Source organism: Camelina sativa, chromosome 10, assembly GCF_000633955.1.
Source record: "Camelina sativa cultivar DH55 chromosome 10, Cs, whole genome shotgun sequence".
Lineage (NCBI taxonomy): Eukaryota > Viridiplantae > Streptophyta > Magnoliopsida > Brassicales > Brassicaceae > Camelina > Camelina sativa.
The window spans coordinates 17,117,143-17,143,609 of NC_025694.1; the positions used below are offsets into that span (position 1 = coordinate 17,117,143).

At 37.1% G+C, this 26,467-nt stretch overlaps 2 protein-coding genes and 1 pseudogene across 3 annotated transcripts; 2 read left to right on the forward strand and 1 right to left on the reverse strand.

The window, feature by feature from the left end:
• On the forward strand, positions 6,950-11,032 carry LOC104719167 (glutamate--cysteine ligase, chloroplastic-like). Of its 2 annotated transcripts, XM_010437029.2 has the most exons (14): positions 6,950-7,003; positions 8,246-8,490; positions 8,583-8,733; positions 8,824-9,024; positions 9,123-9,275; positions 9,369-9,439; positions 9,528-9,596; positions 9,682-9,775; positions 9,883-9,972; positions 10,078-10,158; positions 10,235-10,327; positions 10,412-10,492; positions 10,563-10,632; positions 10,719-11,032. In XM_010437029.2, the coding sequence occupies exons 2-14, from the start codon at positions 8,255-8,257 to the stop codon at positions 10,805-10,807; spliced, it is 1,479 nt and encodes a 492-aa protein (XP_010435331.1). In that variant the 5' UTR covers positions 6,950-7,003; positions 8,246-8,254; the 3' UTR covers positions 10,808-11,032. The 2 variants fall into 2 exon arrangements, with proteins under 2 accessions (XP_010435331.1, XP_010435330.1); XM_010437028.2 differs by lacking the exon at positions 6,950-7,003 and having other exon boundaries at positions 8,194-8,490.
• LOC104719166 (glutamate--cysteine ligase, chloroplastic-like) lies at positions 11,147-12,202 on the forward strand. The gene is made up of 3 exons (XM_010437027.2): positions 11,147-11,727; positions 11,798-11,867; positions 11,954-12,202. Exons 1-3 carry the CDS (start codon positions 11,482-11,484, stop codon positions 12,040-12,042), a joined length of 405 nt encoding a protein of 134 aa, XP_010435329.1. The 5' UTR covers positions 11,147-11,481; the 3' UTR covers positions 12,043-12,202.
• Positions 16,889-17,717, reverse strand: LOC104720444 (annotated as a pseudogene).

The following is a 26,467-nucleotide window of genomic DNA, read 5'->3' on the forward strand; positions in this document are numbered from 1 at the left end:
CAATTGTGAGAGAGAAAGAGGAAGGGGATGGTGTGTGCGTGAGAGAGAGAAAGAAATACGGAAAATTTTTTTTCATTTTTTTTCTTTTTATTTTTCTTTTGTCATCACAGTCCATCATGTATATTTATTCAAATATTTTGATAATATGAATTTTTTAAAAACCATTTTTCAGATATATAAAAATTTATGTTTTTTTTTCTTTATAAATTTGTTATGCATTTTGTTTGATGATTTTATTTGATAATGTTAAATATATTTTACAAATTTTATATCCATACACCTTATTAAATGTACAAATATAATTTGTTTAATTCTTAGACTTTCAGATGTCTGTACAGAAATGGTTTTGTACAAATTACATTTGTACACTTAATAAAGTGTATAGACATTTGTACACTTAATAAAGTGTATAGACATCTGTACACTTAATAAAGTGTACAAATACATAAGATATATATAATATATTTATAAATTATTAAATAAAATACATATCAAATTATAAAGAAAAAAAATATATATTTTTTGTATTTGAGAAGTTTTTTAAAAACGATTATATTAACAATTATTTGAATAATTATCACAATTTTTTAACTCACAAATGGGTCCTACATAAGTCTCATATCTCACACACTCACACACAACAGCCTCTCACCTATTTTGCATGACCTACACATTTTTATCAACAATCTATACTATTAAATGGTGAGCACACTTAAGGATAACAAAACAAAAAACATGACATATATCCGTATTGCCAAACAGACCAACTTGCCTACATAATTGTTGGTACCGCGATCATTCGCTTCAAGGAATTGGACCATGGCCCAGCCATTCGGGAACATGGGCCGGAGTTATAGGCAAAACTAGCCCATTAAACGTTAAATGGGAAGAACCGGACGAGGAGAAGTGCGGTTGAGGACAGTTCGGAGCTCGGGAGACGGTCAAAGATTCCCTCAATCAATTACAATAAATAACGCGAAATGTGTGGGATTTAATAGAAAAATTAATGATTGATTGTAAGTATAAGTAGGAACCGAGTGATTGTAAAAGGGGGGTCGAAAAAACTTTTGCCTACCAATAACATATTACTTTCACTTCACAATTGCAAACTTTATTCTATCATTCAGCTCGGAACTAGATCGGTGGTAAGCACCCCCGCCCAGTAACTCTCCGGAGGTAGAAGGGAGAACTTCAGTTCTCACATTTGGCGCTAGAAGGAGGGGGATTATTACCTATACTCTCGCTAGTTCCAACTCAGCCTACAGATCCACACCCTGCCAAGTATCATCATGGCTCACGACTCTTCCCACCAGGTAACTTTGGAAATAATCCAAAAGCTTTTGCAGGATCTGACAGAAAAGTCCGACCGTTAGCAAGCGGCTTCCGCCGCTCTGACCGAACGCTTCAATAGTTTGGAAGGGCAAGTCTCTACTCGCCTGGAAACTGTCGCCAGCTCGGTTGCCGATCTCTCGGCTTCCCATCAAGCTTACGCCGATCGGGTCGATCTGCTTTCTTCCGAACAAAATCTGTGGCAGCGAGCTTTAGACTTCACCAGTACCGTTCCACCACTCACCCCGCAGTAGGTAACGGCCGCGACAACTCTTGATAACATTTTCCCACCACAAGCGACTCCTCAGGCGACACCATCTCCAGTGGGAAACAACACACCTCGGTTTGGTTCGACATCGCCGGATCTTCAGAAATTCCAATTCGGGCCTCTCCCCCAATAGGAGGAGGCGTCCTCCAAGAGAACCACGCTCCGGTCTATGCGTCCAGTCCGAAATTCAATCGGATGCAGACATCTCGCGCTTAATCGAGGAGTCAAAGCGAACCCCTTTCTCCGACCTTATAGCCAGAGTCCGCGTCAAGGATACCGGAAAAATAAAATTCACAAGTTATGAGGGAAAAGGGGACCCAGCGGCGCACCTCAAGGAGGAGCTAAGCATGCTACACAATCAACCATGATACCGGATCAAAACTGTGGTGTGATCCTATCTTTCCTGCTCAAAGATTGTACAGTTTCGAGGACGAAACTTTTTCAAGGGAGAGGGTATGATGCGGACATCAGAACTAAACCAAACCGGGAGCATGGCGAACTAACCGGTCCACACACCAAACCGGTCCACGAAGAGCATCTTGGAGAATCTTTTCCCAAATGGAGTTCTGATCAAGCACAAAGAGAAGGGTTAATTATTCATCATCAAATTAACCCTAAGAAGTCCAATGGTTCAAGAGGGATCAAGCATCATCATGTCAAATCACCTCATTGTTGAGATATGACTGTTGCACTTTTTTTCCCTTGTCTAGGGTTTTTCCCACTAGGTTTACCTAGAAAGGTTTTTAATGAGGCAACACCAAGTCATCAAGGAATCATTTACCATTCATCTGATTCAAAAATAACACAAGAAGTCATAGCTGAAGTACTTGTTGGACTACTCGTTGGACCTGCTGAACTACTTGCTGACAGACATGCTGAACTACTCGCTGATGGACTTGAACTACTCGCAGATGAATCAGATATCATTGCAAGCTATGAAGAGTTTCGGCCTTTTGACACTTGGACCAGCTTTAGAGGAAGCCCACACCCCTATTTGATTCAACACAAGTCGCCAGCCCATGGAAAACAATCCATGAGAAGACCCAAGTCTAAACCACCCTTTGAATCATGTTCGTTGATATACTTGGAGCCAGATAAGGAAACTTCCATTTGCCTTTACTTGGACGTGCCTCAAATATACATATGGGACCCATGAGAGCCTTTACGTCCACTAGAGAATATTTGGAGGATATTCACACGCAATAATAGCCATTGGATCAGGCGGATTCAATTCTATTATTACTTGCCTTTTTCGGACCTAATTGTCATCAATGCACAACGACTACTTCCTATTTTATTTTTGTGCATATTCGAGTTTCCACAAGTGCCTAAGAAGCTTCCAAGACGTCACCACTTCCTCCCCAAGTTAACGATATACAAGGCACATCTTCTTGCCTTATTTGGACTGATTCTACACTTAATGGTCTAACGATCATTTTTTTCATTAATTGTTGCGATTTATTTCTTGTTTTAGAACACTATAGTTGAGCCTATATATGCTCATTAGTTCGTTCATTGTAAATGACCCTTGATCATTTTAAAAAGTAATAGAAACGTTTTCTTCTTTACAAAGTTTGAGTCTTTGTATTGCTTTGTTCTTTAGTTCTTTGTGAGTGATTCACTTAGTGCTTCAGAATCCTGCAGATTAAGTTTGTTGAGTGATTCAACATCTTTCATTCGTTCATTGATCGAGCGAGTCAATTATCCCACCGATTGAGCGAGTCAATCACCCATCTATCCATCGTAGCACCCCTTGATTCACGAGAGAGTGCTTCAGAGCCAGCTCGTGAATTCCACCTTCCGCAAGATAAGCTTGGAATCTCTTGATCCTTGTGTGATCTTAAGTTGGAGTGATTCCAATCTTATATCAAACATATACAATCTCAAATTGATAAAATATTATTAAAACTACGGTTATAAGATAAAAGAACAGGACATACCGTATATGGGATGGGACGGGTTCCCGAAACAGACATAAACAGATATAATATCTTTCTCTTACTATTTTTTAATGTTCTTAAATCTAATCATCTTCTTTTCTAAACCAAACTGAAAATAAATTGGTACAAAGTTGGATTATGAATGTTAATAACATTTTTTAACATTCATAATTACAAATGTAACCCTGCATAGTCCATACCTAATTGCAAACTTAGTTCTTTTAAAATTAACTCCGCACATATGTGCGGGTCCAATCCCTAGTTTCCTTTTAAATAGCAAACACCTCACTAATAACCATCATATATAAAATCTCCCATAAAAAAACTGGAATTCTATTACATCATTTCTTAATATAACTAAATGGTGTTTAAAATATATACATACTAGATAAGGACCCGTCCGATGTGCGGGTCTAAAATTTTTTAAATAAAATTAAATTTAATAAAAATATATTAAAATTTCTTGTACATTATTTATAAATTTTCTTTTTCCTATAATACACATTTATATCCATATACAAATCTTTTATTTATGTTACCATTAAAAGTATATTTTTTACACCTAGGGATATTGTATGTTATAAATTTATTATTTACCACTACCTAGAAAATGTTTATATGAACAAATTAAGCCAACTATTATATGTCTTTTACTTTCACTTTTACATAGGTTCTTTAATTACTAAAATTATTATCTCAAAAAAACATTTTGATTAAAAAATAAATTAAATCACAATAGTGTATAACTAACGATGGAGAGAACCTCGATCCTGCCCTTCTTCCTTATGGAGAGAACTTTGCGGCCAACCTCCTCCACCATGGAGAAAATCTTCGTTCTGCCTTCCTCACTTGGGGAGATAACCTTGCATCCAACCTCCCCCACCTTCCTCCCTTGGGGAGATAACCTTGTGTCCAACCTCCTCTACTATAGAGAAAACCTTGGCTCTGCCCTCCTCTTGTGTGGAGAGAACATGTTCACGTCTTTTAGTTATCTAAAAGTAGCTTGCTCTAGTAACCAATAAAAGTAAAGACAATTTTCCAACGTCACAAATTTTTTAATAATAATTAATGTTAAATTTTGTAATGTATTTATCGAATTTTATTTGACACACCATGATGTAGCCTCTGTCTCCAAACTCTTATAGATCTAGCAACAACGATTTATGTTTTCCCAATCTATCTATGTTTGTTGTAAGCTTGTATTTGATTAGCCTATTTTATCCAAGCATTAGGTTCATGACCTTCTTCTCTTTATCTTTATCTTCTTTTGAGATTGAACGAATGGTAACAATTATGTTTGCACATAAAAAAGATCTATGACCAACCAGTCAAGGTTAAAAATTAGAAGAAAATTATTTTAACATAATTGAAGAAATAGTAGAAAATTATAAGCACAGTAATTTATGAACCTCAAATAACTCAAAGATGAAAATATAAATTAAATAAACAATCTAAAACTACTACAATAAATTTTAAAATACAGTATTAGAAAAAGAAGATGCATATATTAATCTTCCATTTACCAAAAGGTTAATAAAAAACAAAGAAGAAAATTAGACCAAGAAAAACAAAGCTAGTAGAAATTATTTTGTTTGGTGAAAAATATGTCATCATCTATTTGCTTATATAGAGGGGTGTATTTACAATTCTTTTTCTTTTAGGATTAACAATTTTTTTTTCAAAATTAAATATAATAAGAGATTACAATTATCTTATGCATCGTTTTACCAAGGTTGAAAACTGTAATTGATGACCGAGTTTTTACACCGAGAAAAAAAATTATTCATTATTAAAACAACACACAGCCTAAACCAACACATATCAATTTTAATGATCAAAAATCACATATCAAAATTAGTAACTCATGAAAGCGTGACACATGTCAATTTTGTAAAACATTTTTAAAAAATTGTTTCTTCTTTAATATATTACTAACTCGGTCATCAATTACAAACTTGACCGAGTTTAATATGGTACCAGATAACAACTGGCACCTACGTGTGAAATAAATAATTACTAAATAATTTTACGGTAAAAATATTTAATATATTAAAGAAGAAAGTGATATATATATATATATATATATATATCTTATCATATAAAGTTTGGTTCTCAAAATTAGTAACTCACCGGAAGTTATAGTAATAATTTCATTATTTATATTTTATTTATAAAAGGTTTTTCAAATTTTCTATTATACAATATTGTATTATATACATTAAATTAATAATTTTATTAGTCAGCTGGGTTACTATTTGATGTTTGAATTATTTGGTCACATTTCATTAAAATTACAAATAAATTCAGTTAAATTTAACAGATAGATTCGGTCAGATTTTTTCTTTTGCTATTATTTAGAGATAATGAATATAACAGTTTTTAAGAAAATTGGAAAAGTGTTTTAAATGTTTTCTCTTTTTTTTTTTGTCGGAAAATGTTTTCTCTTTCAATCCTACAATAATTGATTCATGCAGTGTACGGTCGGTCATTCACGTCTCACGTGGTTTTGGCAAAACGTCAGAAAGGTTAGCATTTAGCAATAAAGAACTACTGTGAGAATTAACTCGCGTCGGTCTATCTCTATATGTTGGTTAACTTTTAACACTTTTTCAACTGTTAAAACGTGTACATTATTTAACTTAATCGTAAATTGTGTAATAATCTTATGCTACGCAACTATATGTATTACTAGTTTATAATAGACAAGTCATATGAAATTCAAAAGACCAAAACGACAGCAACTTGTTTTGTTTTTAAAAAACATGTTAATCCTCCAAAATAACTCGATACGTGTATCCCAAAAACTATTATAAAAATTATTATACTAATGTAGCTGAGATAAACTATCTCATTTCTTATAAATATTTTCACAACAAAATTTATCTCTACAAAGAATATTTTAAAAAATAAAAGACCACAGTTGTTAAATTGTTATCTTTTTACCATATACTATCAAATAATTGAATTAGGTCATACTAATTGTCTTGTTTATGATAGATTAAACTTTTTAAAAGTATATGTTTTTTATTATGCGTACTTTCCGCTAAAATATCTTATATTTTGAAAACAAAAAATACAATGCTTTAAGAAATTTGAATAAAAATTATTGATTTTTATGTTTTTTCTTTTTCCAGTCTAATTATAAAATGTCAAAACTAATAAGGGAACGAGGAAACCGATATAATCCATACAATTCACGTACATAATTATAAAATGTCTGTTTATTTGTTAGTATAATGATTTAATTACGTACATAGTGGCGTGATTCACGTGGTATCGGCAAACATCGTCATTAAGGTTTTTTATGTTAAGTATAATAATAAGTTTAATCAGAGCAATAACTGAAAAGTAACAACGCCTTTCCGGACAGCGTGTGGGTGTATAAATGGACACAAGACAGCTACCAATACTTCTACTAACTCTGCAAGCAAAGCGGCCAAAGCCTCCTCCGTTTGACAAAATTCAGGTTACTCTCCTTCTTCATCTCGTTATTTTTTGTTTTCTTAAATGCTCCTTCGTCGTCTTTGTTGTCTCTTCATGTATGCTTTCAATGTTTCCGGAACAGTCTTCACATACTTTTGGAGGATTAATTTTCTTACAAGAAAATTATATATACATATATATATATATTGTTTTTTTGGTATAAAAGAAAATTATATATACCTACATGACATCAAGTATAAGTCATGGCATGATCATACATGTCAAGTTAATAAATATACTAAACTACATTAATTATATACATGTCATATCTATATATACCAATTAACATATGATATGGTGCTAACATAATAATTAATTAACCATCATATTTTTAGTACATTGTATGTGAGTATGTCAGAATTCAGTATTGAGTTATTGACACAAATAAATAATAAAAATATTTATTTGTAATTATAATTTTTTGATTAAGAAAAAATTAATAAAATTATAAATACAATAAAGGATACCTTTAAATTTTTCAAGGTAGTAGAGACTAAATTAGTTAATAACTTAATATGGTTTGTACCGACAATTATGCTACACTAATTTTTTTAATAATTATTATTCTATGTATAATTTTTTTTTAATCTCTTTTTGTTTTTCTTCATCAATCATACTGATTTCATTCTCGTAGTCAAAAATGATGTCATCTTCAGTCTTTAGTCGCTAGCGATACATAATAATAACAGTCACATCCAATTTGCGGAGAAGTTTTTAAGTCACCTAGACGAACCAGGCAAACAAATTTCTTTTGTTCAATATTTAATTTGTAAAATCCAAATATAGGTCCGTTATTCTATGTATAATTTTTTTGTTTTGATATTTTTTTGTTTTATATTCATCAATCATACTGATTTCATTCCCGTAGTCAAAAATGATGTCATTTTTGGTAGTTAGTCGCTAGCGATACATAACAACGGTGACATTCCAATTTTTTAAGTCGCTGTCGGAGTGTCACAGCGACACCTAAACGAACCATGCATACAAATAGGCAAACAAGTGTGCAGCTTTTAGCATTAAGAATTTAAAAATATAGACAGAAAAATAGTACCTACACGTACTCTTTTAAAAAATATATATATATTAACCATTAAGAATTTAAAAATATAGACAGAAAAATAGTACCTACACGTATTCTTTTCCTTTATATAACAAGACCAATTTTATGTGAAGACACAGATGACTAATAATAGATATATGGGTTATATAATATTGGTGCTGCTAGAAATAACCCATGGCGCTCTCACTCTCGCCTTATGGGGTTGGTGCTGTAATAAACTTGGGTGCTTTGAAAAGCCAAGTTAACTTCTCACCTAAGAGATCTCTTGCTTGTAAAAGAAGCAAGATAGTTGTATACAATCAAGGGAGAAAGGCAATCGCAAACACTTCTTCTGCAATTGAGAAGCCATTGACTAAAGAAGATCTCATTGCCTTTTTTGCTTCTGGATGCAAACCAAAGGAAATGTGGAGGTACCACTAATTAGTATCATCATCTCGTATGTTCTCTCAAACTACTTATTTGTTCTAACTCATTTTTGTATCGTTTTATCTCTTGGATACAGAATAGGTACAGAAAACGAGAAATTGGGTTTCGAGGTCAAGACTTTGTGCCCTATGAAATATGAACAAGTAGCTGCTTTGCTTAGTGGCATTGCTGAGAGATTTGAGTGGGATAAGGTTATGGAGAATGACAAAATTATTGGCTTAAAACAGGTAAATACTCTCTTCTCTTGTTTTAATAAATAAATATCCAATTATGAAAACGAAATTTCAGATTTTTCTGTTTGGCTTTGATTACTACAGGGAATGCAAAGCATATCACTGGAACCAGGAGGTCAGCTAGAGCTTAGTGGAGCACCTCTAAAGACATTGCACCAAACTTGTGATGAGCTCCATTCACATCTTTACCAGGTGAAAACTGTTGCTGAAGAATTGGAAATTGGTTTCCTAGGAATTGGCTATGAACCAAAATCTAGTTTTGAGGATGCAACCATTGTGCCCAAGGTTCCTTCCTCTACAAACATATACTCTCATATATTACTTGATGTACGTATCTTACATTAGCAAATTATCTGATGAGTCAAAGTATTTTACATGTGCAGAGAAAGTTTGACTTTGTAAGAGAGTACTTAGGAAGAGCTAGCTCATCAGGACCTGACGTGATGATGAGAACGTGTACGGTTCAGGTCAATCTAGACTATAGTTCGGAAACCGATATGATCAGGAAGTTTCGTGCTAGTCTAGCTTTGCAACCTGTGAGATGATTGATGCCCTCTTTTAATGTTAGTGGTTTTTGAATTCATAACCAAAATTTTTTCTCACTTTGTTGTTATTTTGTTATCAAACAGATGGCGACTGCTCTCTTCGCAAATTCCCCTTTTAGTAATGGAAAACCAACAGGGTGTTTAAGTTTTAGGAGGTTAATTTATACATTACTACTTGTTGTTACAGTATAATTTTCTCCATTTCTTAGTATAATTTTCTCATCTATCAACATGATGTGACAGTCATTTATACATAGATACCGATAAAGCCCGCACAGGGATGCTACCTTTTGTTTTCGATGACTCATTCGGGTGAGTATAAAATGTTTCTTCTAACTCTATGATCGATCTTTGTCCTTAAAAATATATATGTTTAACATTCAATATGTTGATATAGGTTTGAGCGGTACGTCGAATATGCACTTGACCTTCCGATGTACTTCTTAAATCGAAACAAAAGCTATCTCAACTGTAGAGGAATGACATTTCGGGTCTACATCTTCTTTATAAAAGAAATCTTAAATTTCTAACTTTTTGCAATCTTCTTACGTCAGGTTATGATCCGACCATTTTTTATTTTTTGCTTTTTACTTTTCAGGATTTCTTGTCCGGAAAAATTTCTCATCTCTCAAATGAACAACCCACTATTAACGACTGGGAAATTCATTTAGGAACAATATGGCCAGAGGTAAAATACTCTGTTTTAACCACGCCATTAATTAAACTTCCCTATTGATTGTTGTGGTTCAGAGTCATTTTTTCTTATAATTATCTTTTGTAATAACACTATCAGGTCCGGTTAAAGAAATTCTTGGAGATGAGAGGTGCTGATGGAGGTCCTTGGCCGATGTTATGTGCCCTACCAGCTTTTTGGGTAATTACATTATCTTGTATAAAGAAATAAATCAAATTTGATTCACTGGTTTATTTCGAATATGTTTGAACGTCAGGTGGGTTTGCTCTACGATGAGAAGTCTCTTCAAACTGTTCTTGATATGATAGTTGACTGGAATCTTGAAGAAAGAGAGATGCTTAGAACACATGTAAACTGACAAGATATTTCTTTATTTTTAATAAACTTTACGAAATATTCTCGTGTAAACCAATTCTCACTAGGTTTCAAACAGGTTCCAATCGCTGGCCTAAAGACAATGTTTAGAGGTGGTCCTTTGAAACATGTCGCAGAAGATGTCCTCAAGCTAGCAATGGTACGTGTCCATGCTTTCTCCTTATAATGTAAATATACATATATATTGAGGTTATTCGTTTATTTCTTAGGATGGTTTGGAGCGTAGAGGGTACAATGAAACCGGTTTCTTGAACCCTATCGCCGAGGTGGTTAGAACAGGTAATGTTATTTCCTGGTTAGCTGAAGATTTACTAATTTTTGTTCCCCGGGTACCTTATCGTTTGCTAATTATCATTGGGAAATAGGGGTTACGCCTGCACATAAGCTCTTGGATTTGTACAATGGAGAATGGGGACAAAACATTGATCATGTTTTCGAGGAACTACGGTACTAAAAAGATGAACTACGACCACGTACGGTAGAGATGGAAAACACTTTTGGAGTTGATATGAATTATTGTTCGGTAATTCATGGAATAAGAATATTATTGTTGAATAATAAAACGCCTCGTGGTCCTAGCTAGTAGTAGACATCTATTTCAGTATTTGTATGTGTAACTTATTTGTTCACATATCAACGGGTAAATTAGAAAAGTTTAATAAATCTTTTTTTTTTTTTTTCAACCAAATATTAAATAAATTAAAAGATTACTCTAAACATTAGTTGTCCAAACATTAGGATAAGAATTTATAAAAAAAGTTTCAAAACCTAAAAATCTTGAGGAACGGGCTAAACAATCTGCCTTAATATTGGATTCACGAGGGATCTTGATCAAGTAAAGCGAAGGGAAAGATGATCGGAGCAAAGAGAATTCTTCCAGCAGGTTTGAGAAGGCTGGCCAGTCATCGGGTAGCTGCAACATCGCGATTAATTATGCACAATCCGTCTCGAAGGCTTGACAGTCGACCCCTACCGCCAACAAGGAATCCATAGCCCACATCAGGGCTTGTAGCTCCGCATGTAAAGGGGTTGGGCCACGTCTATGACTTCGTGCGCCCAGAAGAAGCGTCGAATTTTCACCATTACAGTACCACCAACCCATACCCTGGAAAGGATCCAAACTTTTCCATGAACCATCAATCTGACAGCGTGGAGAGTCCCGCACCTCTTGAAGAACCGGAGGATACTGAAAACCCTCCGAGAAATATTTGGCCTCCTCCCACAGTAATCTGTCATTATATGCCTGGTTTAAAATATCACTCGGGTTACCAATTCTCACTAGGTTTCAAACAGGTTCCAATCGCTGGCCTAAAGACAATGTTTAGAGGTGGTCCTTTGAAACATGTCGCAGAAGATGTCCTCAAGCTAGCAATGGTACGTGTCCATGCTTTCTCCTTATAATGTAAATATACATATATATTGAGGTTATTCGTTTATTTCTTAGGATGGTTTGGAGCGTAGAGGGTACAATGAAACCGGTTTCTTGAACCCTATCGCCGAGGTGGTTAGAACAGGTAATGTTATTTCCTGGTTAGCTGAAGATTTACTAATTTTTGTCCCCCGGTTACCTTATAGTTTGCTAATTATAATTGGGAAATAGGGGTTACGCCTGCACATAAGCTCTTGGAGTTATACAATGGAGAATGGGGGCAAAACATAGATCATGTTTTCGAGGAACTACGGTACTAAAAAGATGAACTACGATACGACCACGTACGGTAGAGATGGAAAACGCTTTTGGAGTTGATATTAATTATTGTTCGGTAGTTCATGGAATAAGAATATTATTGTTGAATTATTGTTCGGTAGTTCATGGAATAACAATGTTTAGAGGTGGTCCTAGTAGTAGAGATCTATTTCAGTATTTGTATGTGTAACTTATTTGTTCACATATAAACGGGTAAATTAGAAAAGTTTAATAAAACGTCTTTTTTATCATTCCACTTATAACATAACGTTTAAATTCATCCTAGTTCACTTTAAATAATTAACTTATTTTAATTTGATAGTTTTATCGGTATACAAGACTTGAAGTTCTGATAGCTTTCTCTTAAGCGACTTAGGCATTAAACAAAACAGTGTCAAATAGTGTTGAGTGTCTATTTTACCAATTGTAAATAGTAAACATACTACTTTTCAAATTATGTTTTTAAAACGTATGTATTTTCCAATTATCTCATAAAAGAATATACTATCATATATAAATATAGCAAAAAATGTATTCATAGTAATAGACATACTATACAGGATTGGGCCAAGTTCTTGTAGCGCAAGCTTCAAGGCGTTTAGTTTGCATTCCTCTTAACCATGCTTCAAAAATTTTCCAAACATGATTAATTAGAGATCGAAAGTAATTTCTTTTTGTCCATAGGTTCTCTCTATCACATTGTATGCCAGTTTTTGTGTGTGTGTTCTATCTACTGAATTAGAAGAAACCAGAAGGTCATAAGATTAACATATAAATTAAAGCATCCCGAGGATTATAAAAAACACCCAACCTAGAAACCAAACTGGACACGAAGTTCCAACGCAAGGGTTTCTAAAAAAAGAAAAAACGTAACGAAGTTTCTAAAAAAAAGAAAAAAAAAAGGAGACTTTTAAAAATACCCCTTTTTCTATTCACTTTTCAAAAATATCTCTTTTTCTATTTCAATTTTCTAAATTATCCTTTGATAGTGTCCATTTTCAAAAATACATTTTCTAATAAATAGAAAATGATTAAATTCTAAACCCTAAACCCCAAATACTAAATCATACCTCTTAAAAGCTATACCCTAAATATAACATAGAGAATCCAAACCCAAAAAACTATTCTAGTAGTAGAGATCTATTTCAGTATTTGTATGTGTAACTTATTTGATATAGCATCCGGAGTTCGAAGCATGACAAACACTTCATGGCCTTTTACGTGTTTGTCACTTATGTCGGTTTTGGGTTTGTTAGGATCTTTATTGATCTGTTTTGAAAAGGTTGCATCCTTATTCTTAGGATTATGAGAGGGTTTCTAATTTCTTTATTCTTAGGATAAACATTTGCATCTCCTTTGCAAGGAGCTCTCGTCATCTTTTGTATTCAGTTCGCATAAGAAAACCAATAAAAGCCAAAAATAGGCAATTTAAATTGCCAAAAACTCTGCTTTGCTTAGCACTAAGAGCAGTACTCTCACCCTTGTTACTCAGCTTCCACTCCTACACCATTATTAGTTCACATATTAACCGGTAAATTAGAAAAGTTTAATAAAACGTCTTTCTTATCATTCCACTTATAACATAAATCTTAAATTCATCCTAGTTCAGTAAGTACTTTAAATAATTAACTTATTAAATTGATAGTTTTATCGGCATACGAGACTTGAAGCTCTGACAGTTCCCTCTTAAGCGACTTAGGCATTAAGGCAGAGGAATTGCAAATTTTTGCGATAGCAGCCTTTCTTTTGTACGCTTTGCAGATTTTGGCCACTAAGTAACCAATGCTTTGTGTACTCTGACTGCGTGGCCACAAATTAGTTTTAAAGAAAATCTCTAATCAGAGATAAGTAACATTTTTAGTTGATTCAAAAATGTGATTGAATGAAGTCTGCTTCTTTTCATGAATAGTTATAGGATTATATAATTAACTATACAACATACCTGTCTAGTATGGTTATGTTTTTTAATGTATACGTACCTTTTTAGAGATATCACCATTGTAACAATCACTGATAGCTTTCTCATGTCCTGAATTATCTGTACACATGATTCCCAGCCTTTCGTATCAGTTTTGACGCACCTTATGAACCAGTAGTGCGACATCTGCATCCAAAAACCATCACATTTTCAAATTGAAAACTTCTAACAAACATTTTACATAATTAAAAGAATATACTATCATATATAAACATAACAAGAAAATGTATTGATAGTAATAGTCATACTATACCGGATAGTGTAAATGCAGATTCTGGAACAACTCGCTGTGAGAAACAAATCGTTGTGCCGACCAGGAAGCTACCTCATATCAAAGACGCCTGAGTTGCTGATATGGATGTGTGAGCTGACGTGGCAAGACATGAGTGGATGTGATGATGTGTCAAAGAAGGTTGTTGACTTGGCATAGAAGATAGAAACGAGATTGTACTTGGAGATATGAAGAATATTTTCTACAACAAATAAGGAAACGATAAGTTTGAGTAGCAAACAGTTTTCTTATACTTGGAGATATGAAAAATATTCTCTACATCAAATAAGGAAAGTATAAGCTTGAGTAGCAAGCAGTTTCCTTATCCCTTGATACTTGAATATTCGCCTTTTAGGGTTTCTCAAGTTCTGTATATATATTTTAGGAGTAGACCACTAGCCAATCTATGCACTCTAGAATATTGATACATTGTAAACTTCGAAGCCACAAAAATAAGGCTTAGAAAGTGTGTTCCCAGTTAAAACGACCTGACCCATTTTTTTTTCTAAATAATAAATAATAAATAATAAAAACTACAACTAGTGGTCTCATACTCACTAGCCACCTAACCACAATCACAACCAACAACAGAATAACCAATACCAATAACCAATAAATTAACCAATAAATAATAACCAGTAATCAAATACATCAATTCCAATAATCAACAACATGAAAACATAGAACCAGCAATCCTAACAATGTTCTAATGACCCAACTCTAGTAACCTAGCAATGTCAGACAACAACCAATCGAGTTCCTAGAATATCCTCCTCTTCATTGCCTTGATTTCAAGATTACATATTGCTTTTACCTGCACCATAAACACAAATTACAATGCATGAATATTTTATAAACACTCACTAAGCCAATTGTAACATCCTGGTTTTATAGTTGGGATTTGGGCCAGTTTGTTTCTTTTGTAGCCATTAAAAGACCCAAATGAAGGAAAATGATTAAACGACAAAGGCCATGTCGTTTGTATATGCATCGTGGATGTATTTTCTTCAGCCGTCAAAAGGGAAACGCAAGCCTAAACCCTAAAAGCAGACCAGCAGCCACCGAGAGTGGGAGAGACACAGCTGAGCCACTGTGGTTGTTATTGTTGTTCTTTCGTGGTGTTGTGTTTGAAAGAATCCGAGAACGTTGAGAAGTGAGACAAGGTTGTTGCCGTCGACACCGCCGCCACCGTGAGTTGCGACTAGAGGTTGCAACCATGAGTCACCGGATGACCGCCGCCACCGTTGATTTGCGACTAGAGGTTGCAACCATGAGTCACCGGATGACCGCCGCTGTCATCGGAGCAGTCGTGGTCCATCGGAGATGTCGTTAAGGGTAAGGAAACCCTATTTTAATATGTAGCTTGCGGACTAAGTTTATGATATTGTCTTCATGGATCTATTGCTTTGTTGTTGTTTGATTGTTGAGAGATGAGGACGTGACAACTGTGGGCTTGAAGCTTTGTGGATCGGCCTTGCTGATCCGTCACGAGTCGTTGGGTGTAAACGTCGAGGAAGGTAAACGGCGAAACTCTTTCTCGTGTCTGTCGTTGTGTTGTGTTGCAGTGATTATTGAACCGAGCAGCTTAACCAACTAAACCAGATGATTTAAGTCAAGAACCGAAACTCGTTTATGGAACGTGCATGAGTTGATTTGTAGTGCCATGCATGGTTACGTACGGTGACGTACGGTGACGTTGGGTTAATTTAATATTGCTGAATCGTGTATAATTGGGGATAATTATATTGGTTTGGTTTGGTTTAATTGTCAAATTCTGGTTGATCGATTTAATTAATGAGCACAAAGTCAAGCATATAAATGTCAAGCGGGGTATGCGTTTTTTTTTTTCCCAAAAAGTTCCTTTTATATATCAGATCAAAGTACATCAGCTTCCAACAATGGGAGAGACCATTTTGGAGAGTCAAAGGTATTACAACAGACTTGATAACCAACTAACTGGAAATTACAACATGATTAGTTAGGAGATAGCGTAGAAAGCCCAGCATCATCACTTCTCATTAAGACCTCCCATACAATAAAGATCATTGTACCTTATCTTAATGCATACATCATAAGGAAGAGTAATGAGCGAACCTAACAAAAACACCATCTCCATATCCTCAAAAAGCTATCATCTAGAGGTCTTCATGAATTTCTTCAACAACCTTGATTTTTTACCAAAAAACCAAACCCAAGACACACCAAAAGGTGTGGCAAGCATCCACAATCTTAGCCTAAAGAGTGGAGATTATTAATTAAGTAAACTAAAAGTCATAAACCAAAAAGAGAATCCCAGAGTGAATACAGCTCAAACTCTGAGATTATATGATTCCGGTTAACCTTTCACGGAGGATCATGATTAACCGGATAGAACCTCACTCCTCGTTCCTTTCTACATTGGCGAGTGTTTCGTGCAAGCTCCATAAGAATAGGTTTTCCTTTCTTGCGCTTAGAACTTTCCCCAATTTCATATTTACCTTTTGTTGTCCTTCCTTTAACTCTTCTAGAATCTGGAGAGACTTTTAAAGATTCTGAACTCGAGGAAGGACCCCTTTGTAAAGGATGAGCAGCAAGAAACTCCTCCAGATTAGGCCCAAGATTAGCAGGTCTTGGTGGCTGTGAGATAGGAGATTAGGAGGATAATTCGGAGCTTTGAGCAGAGTGATTTTATGCAGAAGCGAAGTGATGATTGGAACCCTGTCCTTCTTCCCTAACAGGAGCAACATGAACCTCTAAACATTCCTCATGATAGATCGGAGGAGCAAGATAAGGACAATGATTAGAGTCATGGTTGATACGGCAACAGTTGGTGCAGATCTTATAAGCTTCTCATACTCAAAACCAACCATGGCCCTTTCTCCTGATTCAAATCTGACCCTTCGAAAAAACCTAAGCTGATCTGTTAATCCAATTATGATCTTGATTCTGAAAAACTCAATCTGTGTAGATGTTTCTTCATTGAAGTCCAAATCAACAACCTCTCCAAGTGAATTATTAGCAATGAAACGAACAGTTGTTTCATAGACATAAGGTAAAGGGATACCTCGTACTTGGACCCAAAGGTCAATAAAAGTGAGGAAGTCATTTTCCGGGAAGTCTTCCCACCGTTGTAGAGCAACAAACCAGTTATTAAACAACCAAGGACCCCTTGTGAGTACTGCTTTTAGTTCAAACTCTGACCTGAACAGAAACTGGACAAATCTATCATCCAGCACACGTCCATGAACCCTAGCAGATAGACCCCAAGAGTTAGGCAGAGCATGGATCACACGCCTAAGCTCTTGCTCATCAGTATTCAGGGGACGTCCAATCAAACTCAACTTGTTTCTAGCTAAAACGCCAGCATAAGCTACATGGGGGACAAACAGCTCCGGGTCGTCTCGGCCCTGGATCATATATTGTAAATCATTCCACAGTTCGTCAGCCATACGAAAAGGTAGAAAAGTGAAGGAGAGTTACATGAAAGGAAAAACTAGGGATGGTAATATATAGAAGAAATTAGGTAAAAGAGGTAAGGTAAAGAAATAGTAGATGTTATCTGATAAGATTAGAAAAGTCAAAGAAGACAAAAAAGGAGAGCAACCCGAAGGAAATAATGATTATAAGGATATAATCACCGCTTACAAAAAAAAAATCTTCTCTTTTTGTTTTTTTCTGGGAAGTTTCAGGAACACCCAATGTAACAATGAGCACCACAGACCAAAATATAGCTCTAACGATAAAAAAAAACCCAAAACCCAAAAAACCAGTCAAGGAGACAGAACAAGATTGCTATGTTTAAGAACAAGAAAGCAACCTCTATTCTCTCTCAAAAAGACCTTTCAACCAAATGGGGAACCCTCGAGCAACATAGGAAGACAATATCAGATCCAAAGTAACACTGTTAGCAATCAAAGTTGCAGCAATGTTGCATTTGGTTGGTTCATAAAGAAGAAACCAGTTCAGTTTATCTTTACCTTGGAGAATAAGGGGCTCAATTTAGCTTACCATTGCAGGCCAATGACCAGGATTATGCATAGCCTGAATAATTTCCAAAGTAGATGCCCCAAAAGTCACATTTTCCAAATGCAAACTTTTCATACTATCCAAAGCCCACTCCCATCTTTTAAGTTTAGCTTCAAAGACAGAGTTAACAGATACAAAGGATCTTCTGCTGTGGTACTTAACATTACCCATAGGATCTCTCACCACCCAGGACGCTCCGGATAGAAGAAATCTTTTTGAACATGAAAAGCCTATATTACATTTAAGTTCACCACTGAAAGGAGGACTCCACTTCTCATCCTGAATAGAGGCAGGTTTCTTAATAATAGAAGCATGATTTTGAGCTGCAGACCATTCTGATGTGTCATTCCAAGCTTTATGTACCACGTCAAGAGGTGACACACTGATACCATCAAAGAGCAAATGATTTCGGTTCTTCCATAAATGCCACAAGATCCACGCAAAGGCAGATTTAAGCTCATCAAAAGAAGACTCCATTTTTTCCAGGCTAAAGAAGTGATACATATTCTCAAATTCTGAGTTACCAAAACCCAAAAACGGAGAAAGAATGTTAGAAAGGGCCCAGACTTGTCTTGCAAAAGGACAAAGAAACAAAATATGATTGATTAATTCAATCTCTGCTCCACAAATCATGCAGCCATCAAAAACTTGTATTGCTCTTGTTCTCAACCTATCGGTAACTACAAGAGCACCATGAAGAGCTTTCCACATAAAGATCCAAATTTTTGGAGAAGTTAGCACATCCCAACAGGCAAGTAATACTGGGTTTCGAGATGGGCGGGCTTCTACAGATGCAATAAGCTCTTGTTTCCTCAGTCTAAACATCATAGAGTAACCCGAGCTCACAGAATAAACTCCATTTGTAGTTTCACCCCAACAATACGAATCATTGTAAGCAACCCTCGGTTTAATAGCCTTTATGCTTTTAATCTCTGAATGGTGAAACAACCTGCTTAAGAGAATATCATTCCACTCACCAGAATTGTGGTTGAAAATATCAGCAACTTGAAGTTTAATGTTCACTAGAGAGTGGATTCCAACTGGTCTTTTAGATCTGTCATCAAATAACCAGTTGTCAATCCAAACAAGAATGTTTCTCCCATTTCCTATAACACGTTTCAAGCTTTTAGTGAGTAGTTCTTTGCCAAACAAGATACTTCTCCACCCAAACGAAGGACTTCTCCCAATTGCAGCATCGAGAAAATCACTAGAGGCAAAGTATATGCTTTTCAAAAATCTAGAGAAAAGACAGTATTTTCAAGAAAAGCATCGAGAAAATCACTAGAGGCAAAGTATATGCTTTTCACAGATTATTCTTTTTAATGCACTATTTTAAATTATTATCTTGAAAATATATAAGTAGAATCTACAAAAAATAATTAATATCCCCTATATATTAAAAGGGAAGCCCTCTCACTAAGAAGCTGAGGTGTCATCATTATAGAGTTGTTGTACTTTTTTAATAAATACCCATAAATTTTCCACTTAATTACATTAACATGTCATTATATTTTTTTTAAAGCAATTAACTGAATAAGAATTATATATTCATTATGTATCTTCTATACACACACATTCTTCATTAAAAAATGCTGATTTGTTTTTGTAAACATGAATAGTTACCCAAAGGAATCTGATATACTCATGCTAGCAAGGCAAACGGGCTTGAGCCACGGTCAGTTAACAGATGTTTATTTGAAGATTGTTTATTTATCTTCATAGTGTAGACTGTGTAGTTTATCTTTTAATTGTTGTGCGTTGTTATGTTTGTGCAGGAGAGTCGCAGAGAGAATAGGAACCTGTTATTCCTCAACTCAATTTTTAGAAATTAAAATGATATGTTTTTGGGTTCATTTGGTGGTGAAGGAGAGATGAAGGGTTTGGCGAATACATGTTCAGCATGTATTCGATAAAGAAGAAAGAGAACGGCGAAAGAACGGTGGTGAGAGAAAGAGGAAGGGATGGACGACGGTGGAGCACATCGAAACTCGGAGGCGAAGTATATCTCCGACTGAGCAGAGAGGATTTATCTTATTTCCTTTTCTTTTATTTTTTAAGAGTAAAAGTAAACGTTTTGTGGTTTGTGAAAAAAAAATATATTTGATTTTATATTAATAACCGTTTCAATATATATTTTCAGAAATTAAATTAATATGAGCTTATGTGGTGTTGCAAATAAGTTACACAAATCTTTGTCTTTAATTTGTTACATTTACCTTTAGTAGTAACATAAAGAATTGCAAATATTTAACCATATTATACTGTAAAATATTTAAAATATATTACTTTTTACAAATTAATTTACTTTTAGTACAGTAACATCAAATTTTGCTAACATTCAACCAAATTTTTTTTTTTTGACAACAAAAGAAGATCAGCTCATGTGAGCCAATGCGAGGGAAAACCGTTTACAAACAAAACATGATGCGGCGAAGTACGCGCTTGGCGTGCCATATAGTCCGCAATTACATTAGCATTTCTGGAAATAAGAGATAAAGAGAAAGAAGAAAACTCCTTCTTGTCCATCTTGATGTCATCGAGATAGATCTTGAAAGCCGGCCAGTCCTGAGGGGAAGACACCATCTTCACCAAGTCTGAGCAGTCAGTATAAAAAGCCACTTCTCGATGATCATGACCAATCATGCACCTCATAGCCCAAACAAAGGCTTCGACTTCTGCATGCAATGGGGAAAGACTCTGACGGAAGTTGGCGGCTCCCTTCATCGGCGAAACCTCCGTAGCGGCTGAACACACCCAACCCGCACCCGCAAATGCGTCTCCTGCTTTCCACGATCCATCGACAAAATACCTATAACCGGAGAAGTCATTAGGCAGGGACCCTACGCGCCCTGTTTCTCGAGTGCTAGGTGCACTAGGATTCGGTGATATATCCGCACCATCCTCCTCTGCCTGAGCCTGTAACCATGTAGAAGCCTCCCCTATCGCTAATCGTACAACATTCTCAGGGTTATCCATAATATTCTCAAAAACACGAGCATTCCTCGCCTTCAATATATACCACATAATTCATGGGAAAGCCGCAACCTGAGAACCCGGATTAGCAGAATCCAAGAAATGATCCACATTAGCATACAGAGAATCTGTAGGAAATGAAACNCAAATTTTGCTAACATTCAACCAAATTTTTTTTTTTTGACAACAAAAGAAGATCAGCTCATGTGAGCCAATGCGAGGGAAAACCGTTTACAAACAAAACATGATGCGGCGAAGTACGCGCTTGGCGTGCCATATAGTCCGCAATTACATTAGCATTTCTGGAAATAAGAGATAAAGAGAAAGAAGAAAACTCCTTCTTGTCCATCTTGATGTCATCGAGATAGATCTTGAAAGCCGGCCAGTCCTGAGGGGAAGACACCATCTTCACCAAGTCTGAGCAGTCAGTATAAAAAGCCACTTCTCGATGATCATGACCAATCATGCACCTCATAGCCCAAACAAAGGCTTCGACTTCTGCATGCAATGGGGAAAGACTCTGACGGAAGTTGGCGGCTCCCTTCATCGGCGAAACCTCCGTAGCGGCTGAACACACCCAACCCGCACCCGCAAATGCGTCTCCTGCTTTCCACGATCCATCGACAAAATACCTATAACCGGAGAAGTCATTAGGCAGGGACCCTACGCGCCCTGTTTCTCGAGTGCTAGGTGCACTAGGATTCGGTGATATATCCGCACCATCCTCCTCTGCCTGAGCCTGTAACCATGTAGAAGCCTCCCCTATCGCTAATCGTACAACATTCTCAGGGTTATCCATAATATTCTCAAAAACACGAGCATTCCTCGCCTTCAATATATACCACATAATTCATGGGAAAGCCGCAACCTGAGAACCCGGATTAGCAGAATCCAAGAAATGATCCACATTAGCATACAGAGAATCTGTAGGAAATGAAACCGGTTCGACCAGCACCTGAGCTAAAGCCCATGCTTGTCGAGCTGGCGGACACCGGAAAATAGCGTGATTTACCGTTTCCTCGTCAGCCCCACATCGACCACAATCTGAATCACAGGCAATGCCCCGCCTCTTCAGGTTCGCCGAAACCGATATACACCCAGATAAGACTTGCTACATAAAATGCTTTATTTTTGGTGGACACGCCACTTGCCAAACTCCCGCTAGGAGCGGATAAATGTCCGGCCCAAAACGAGACACTTGACATCTCTGTTTTGCCGAACGTTCCGCATCATACCCTGATTTGACCGAATACTTTCCGGACTTTGTAAAGTGCCAACCTAGTGAGTCAACTATCTGAGAACTACCCAAAGGTAATCCCCTGATCAAAACAGCATCCTCTGGAGTAAAATGCTCAAGGAGCATGTCCATTCGCCATGAATTAGTTTGGCGATCAATAAGATGTGAAATTTTTAACAAAGGGTCCTGAGAAGGTCCCTTACTCATAGCTGGTCTTGGGAATTGAGGTGGTATCCAAGGATCTGTCCATATAGGAATGGAATCTGCAGAGCCAACCCGTATAATAAGTCCTTTGTTTACCAAAGATTTAGCTGATACGATACTCCGCCACCCATAGGATGGAGAATAAGAACGTATAGGATCCATAGNTAGCGGCTGAACACACCCAACCCGCACCCGCAAATGCGTCTCCTGCTTTCCACGATCCATCGACAAAATACCTATAACCGGAGAAGTCATTAGGCAGGGACCCTACGCGCCCTGTTTCTCGAGTGCTAGGTGCACTAGGATTCGGTGATATATCCGCACCATCCTCCTCTGCCTGAGCCTGTAACCATGTAGAAGCCTCCCCTATCGCTAATCGTACAACATTCTCAGGGTTATCCATAATTTTCTCAAAAACACGAGCATTCCTCGCCTTCAATATATACCACATAATTCATGGGAAAGCCGCAACCTGAGAACCCGGATTAGCAGAATCCAAGAAATGATCCACATTAGCATACAGAGAATCTGTAGGAAATGAAACCGGTTCGACCAGCACCTGAGCTAAAGCCCATGCTTGTCGAGCTGGCGGACACCGGAAAATAGCGTGATTTACCGTTTCCTCGTCAGCCCCACATCGACCACAATCTGAATCACAGGCAATGCCCCGCCTCTTCAGGTTCGCCGAAACCGATATACACCCAGATAAGACTTGCTACATAAAATGCTTTATTTTTGGTGGACACGCCACTTGCCAAACTCCCGCTAGGAGCGGATAAATGTCCGGCCCAAAACGAGACACTTGACATCTCTGTTTTGCCGAACGTTCCGCATCATACCCTGATTTGACCGAATACTTTCCGGACTTTGTAAAGTGCCAACCTAGTGAGTCAACTATCTGAGAACTACCCAAAGGTAATCCCCTGATCAAAACAGCATCCTCTGGAGTAAAATGCTCAAGGAGCATGTCCATTCGCCATGAATTAGTTTGGCGATCAATAAGATGTGAAATTTTTAACAAAGGGTCCTGAGAAGGTCCCTTACTCATAGCTGGTCTTGGGAATTGAGGTGGTATCCAAGGATCTGTCCATATAGGAATGGAATCTGCAGAGCCAACCCGTATAATAAGTCCTTTGTTTACCAAAGATTTAGCTGATACGATACTCCGCCACCCATAGGATGGAGAATAAGAACGTATAGGATCCATAGGGTTTGAATTCCTATACTACATGCCCTTAAAACCCGAGCAAAAAGGGAATCAAGTGCCTCAATTAGTCGCCACAATTGTTTAGCCAATAAAGCAGTGTTAAAATCATCTACATTTCTAAAACCCAAGCCACCCAACTGCTTGCTCGCACATAACTTCTCCCAGGCTAACCAATGCATCCCCCCAGACTGTCCCGAACTCCACCAAAAATTTGCCATAGCACTTGTCAATTTAGACGTCACTGTTTTTGGTAAACGGAAACAGGACATGACAAAAAGTCGGTATCGCAGTGGCCACTGATTTTATCATGACTTCCTTCCCTCCTCTGGAAAGTTGCTTCGCTGTCCAACCATTTGTATGACTCTGAAAGCGATCCCGAACAAAAGAGAAAACTTTTGTTTTAGACCCTCCTAAACTCTTAGGTATCCCTAAATACGAACCCATCCCGCCCAAATTTGATATTCCCATCACCTCCTGCACCTCACGTTTTACGTCCTCATCAACCATCTATCCAAATTGAATTGAAGACTTATCAAAATTAATTTGTTGCCCAGAGGCCGCCTCATATTGCTTTAAAATGTCCAAGATAACCCCACATTGATCCTTAGTAACCTTACAGAAAAAGAGGTTATCATCTGCAAACAATAGATGCGTAATTGGCGGACATTTCTTAGCCACCTTGATCCCTGTTATCCTTTTTTCACTCTCCGCCTTCCGAATATTGGCAATGAGGACTTCCGTACAGAGAATAAACAGATATGGAGATAAAGGATCACCCTGACGCAGTCCTCGCTCAGGAATAATCAAACCATTAGGTTGACCATTCAGCAGAACCTTGTACTCAACCGAAGATACACAAAACAAAATCCAGGAAACCCATTTTTCCAAAAAGCCCATTTTACGTAGCAAGGCCTTGACGAAACCCCACTCGACCCTATCATATGCTTTGCTCATGTCTGTTTTAAGTGCCATATACTTCCCTTTACAAGACGGGTTGGTCCTTAGACCATGAAACATCTCTTGAGCAATCAAAATGTTATCCGAGATCAGCCGACCTGGCACAAAGGCAGACTGAGTCTCCGATACGAGATTAGGTGACACCAACTTGAGCCGTTGACACAAAATCTTGGAGATGATCTTGTACCCCACATTACAAAGACTAATCGGACGTAACTCCGCCATCCGGGTCGGCTTGGCCACCTTGGGAATAAGGCAGATATGCGTTCGAGTTAAACTCTTATCAAAACCCCCTCCTCAAAAAACCGATTAACCATGGAAACAAGGTCAGCTTTGACAACTGCCCAAGCCTTCTGAAAAAACAAGGCAGTCATCCCATCCGGGCCCGGCGCCTTATCCAGGTGCATCATAAACAAAACCTCACGAACCTCCGCCTCTGTCACTGGAGCTGTTAAAAGCTCATTGACCTCATCCGTTATTACCATTTCAACCTCCCTTAACGCCTCCTCAAAGGAATCGGGAGAGATCGAAGTAAACATGTCTTCAAAATAAGATACAGCAGTATTACAAATATCGTCCTCCTTCGTAGACCATTTATTATTCCTATCATACAAACCAATTATTCGATTCTGCACCCTCCGCTGCTTTGTTTGTGCGTGAAAATACCTTGTATTTTTATCCCCCACTCGCATCCACCGATTCCGACTTTTTTGATACCAATAAATCTCTTCCTCCCTGTAAGCCTTGCGCAATCGGGAAGTTAATTCCGGAAGCACTTCCGGAACCACTGCATCATCCGCCTGGGCCACCTCCAACTGTCGTTTAAGATCCTCTATCGTCTCCCTCCCAAAAGGAACATGTGCCTTCCTCCACTAAGAGATTTCTCGTCTACAATTTCCTATTTTGGCCACCAAAGTAGGAGTATCCTGATCGCCATCAGCTCCCCAACCCTCGGAAATAGCTCCCATCAAACCTGGTTTACCAATCCAACGCCTATCGAACATAAAACACTGACGACCACGCGGCCGTTTGACCCCAATACTAACCACCTAAGGTTTATGATCCAAAGCGTTCATAGGCAAATATTCGGTTACCGTATCCGGAAACTGATCATACCAATCCTCCGTACCTAAGGCCTGATCCAACCTACACCGAATTGGTTTCTTATCACGCCAGCCCTGCCAAGACAAGTAATCACCAAGATAAGGAAATTCCAAGTGATTGCAGTCCTGGATCATCCTGTTAAATGAACGGAAAGATGCCGCGTGTCTAACTTTACCCCCTTGTTTTTCAAGATTCCGTGTTAACTCATTAAAATCGCCAACAACCAGCCAAGGTGTTGATCTCGAAATACTTATCCTCAATAACCTTTCCCAGACCATATCCCGATTTTTGGGTACTGGGTCTCCATAGATAAATGTTATATTAAAAACTTTGCCATTATGTACTGCTTCAATATCAATGATTCGGTTTGTGGCCAATAAAATTGAAATTTTAAAATCATCTTTATTATAAAATAATGTCACACCACCACTACAACCAACAGGTTCCACTGTTTTTAAATTTTTATAGCCAAAATGGCCTACAAATTGTTC

What these genes read in the sequence shown, in the direction of transcription:
- LOC104719166 (XM_010437027.2), top strand. Translation starts at nt 11,482, where the DNA reads ATGAACCATCAATCTGACAGCGTGGAGAGTCCCGCACCTCTTGAAGAA. An exon ending in ATGTCCTCAAGCTAGCAATG is followed by an intron (nt 11,728 to 11,797) that starts GTACGTGTCCAT and finishes TTTATTTCTTAG; the next exon opens with GATGGTTTGGAGCGTAGAGG. An exon ending in CGCCGAGGTGGTTAGAACAG is followed by an intron (nt 11,868 to 11,953) that starts GTAATGTTATTT and finishes ATTGGGAAATAG; the next exon opens with GGGTTACGCCTGCACATAAG.
- LOC104719167 (XM_010437029.2), top strand. Translation starts at nt 8,255, where the DNA reads ATGGCGCTCTCACTCTCGCCTTATGGGGTTGGTGCTGTAATAAACTTG. An exon ending in CTAGTCTAGCTTTGCAACCT is followed by an intron (nt 9,276 to 9,368) that starts GTGAGATGATTG and finishes GTTATCAAACAG; the next exon opens with ATGGCGACTGCTCTCTTCGC. An exon ending in TAGGAACAATATGGCCAGAG is followed by an intron (nt 9,973 to 10,077) that starts GTAAAATACTCT and finishes TAACACTATCAG; the next exon opens with GTCCGGTTAAAGAAATTCTT.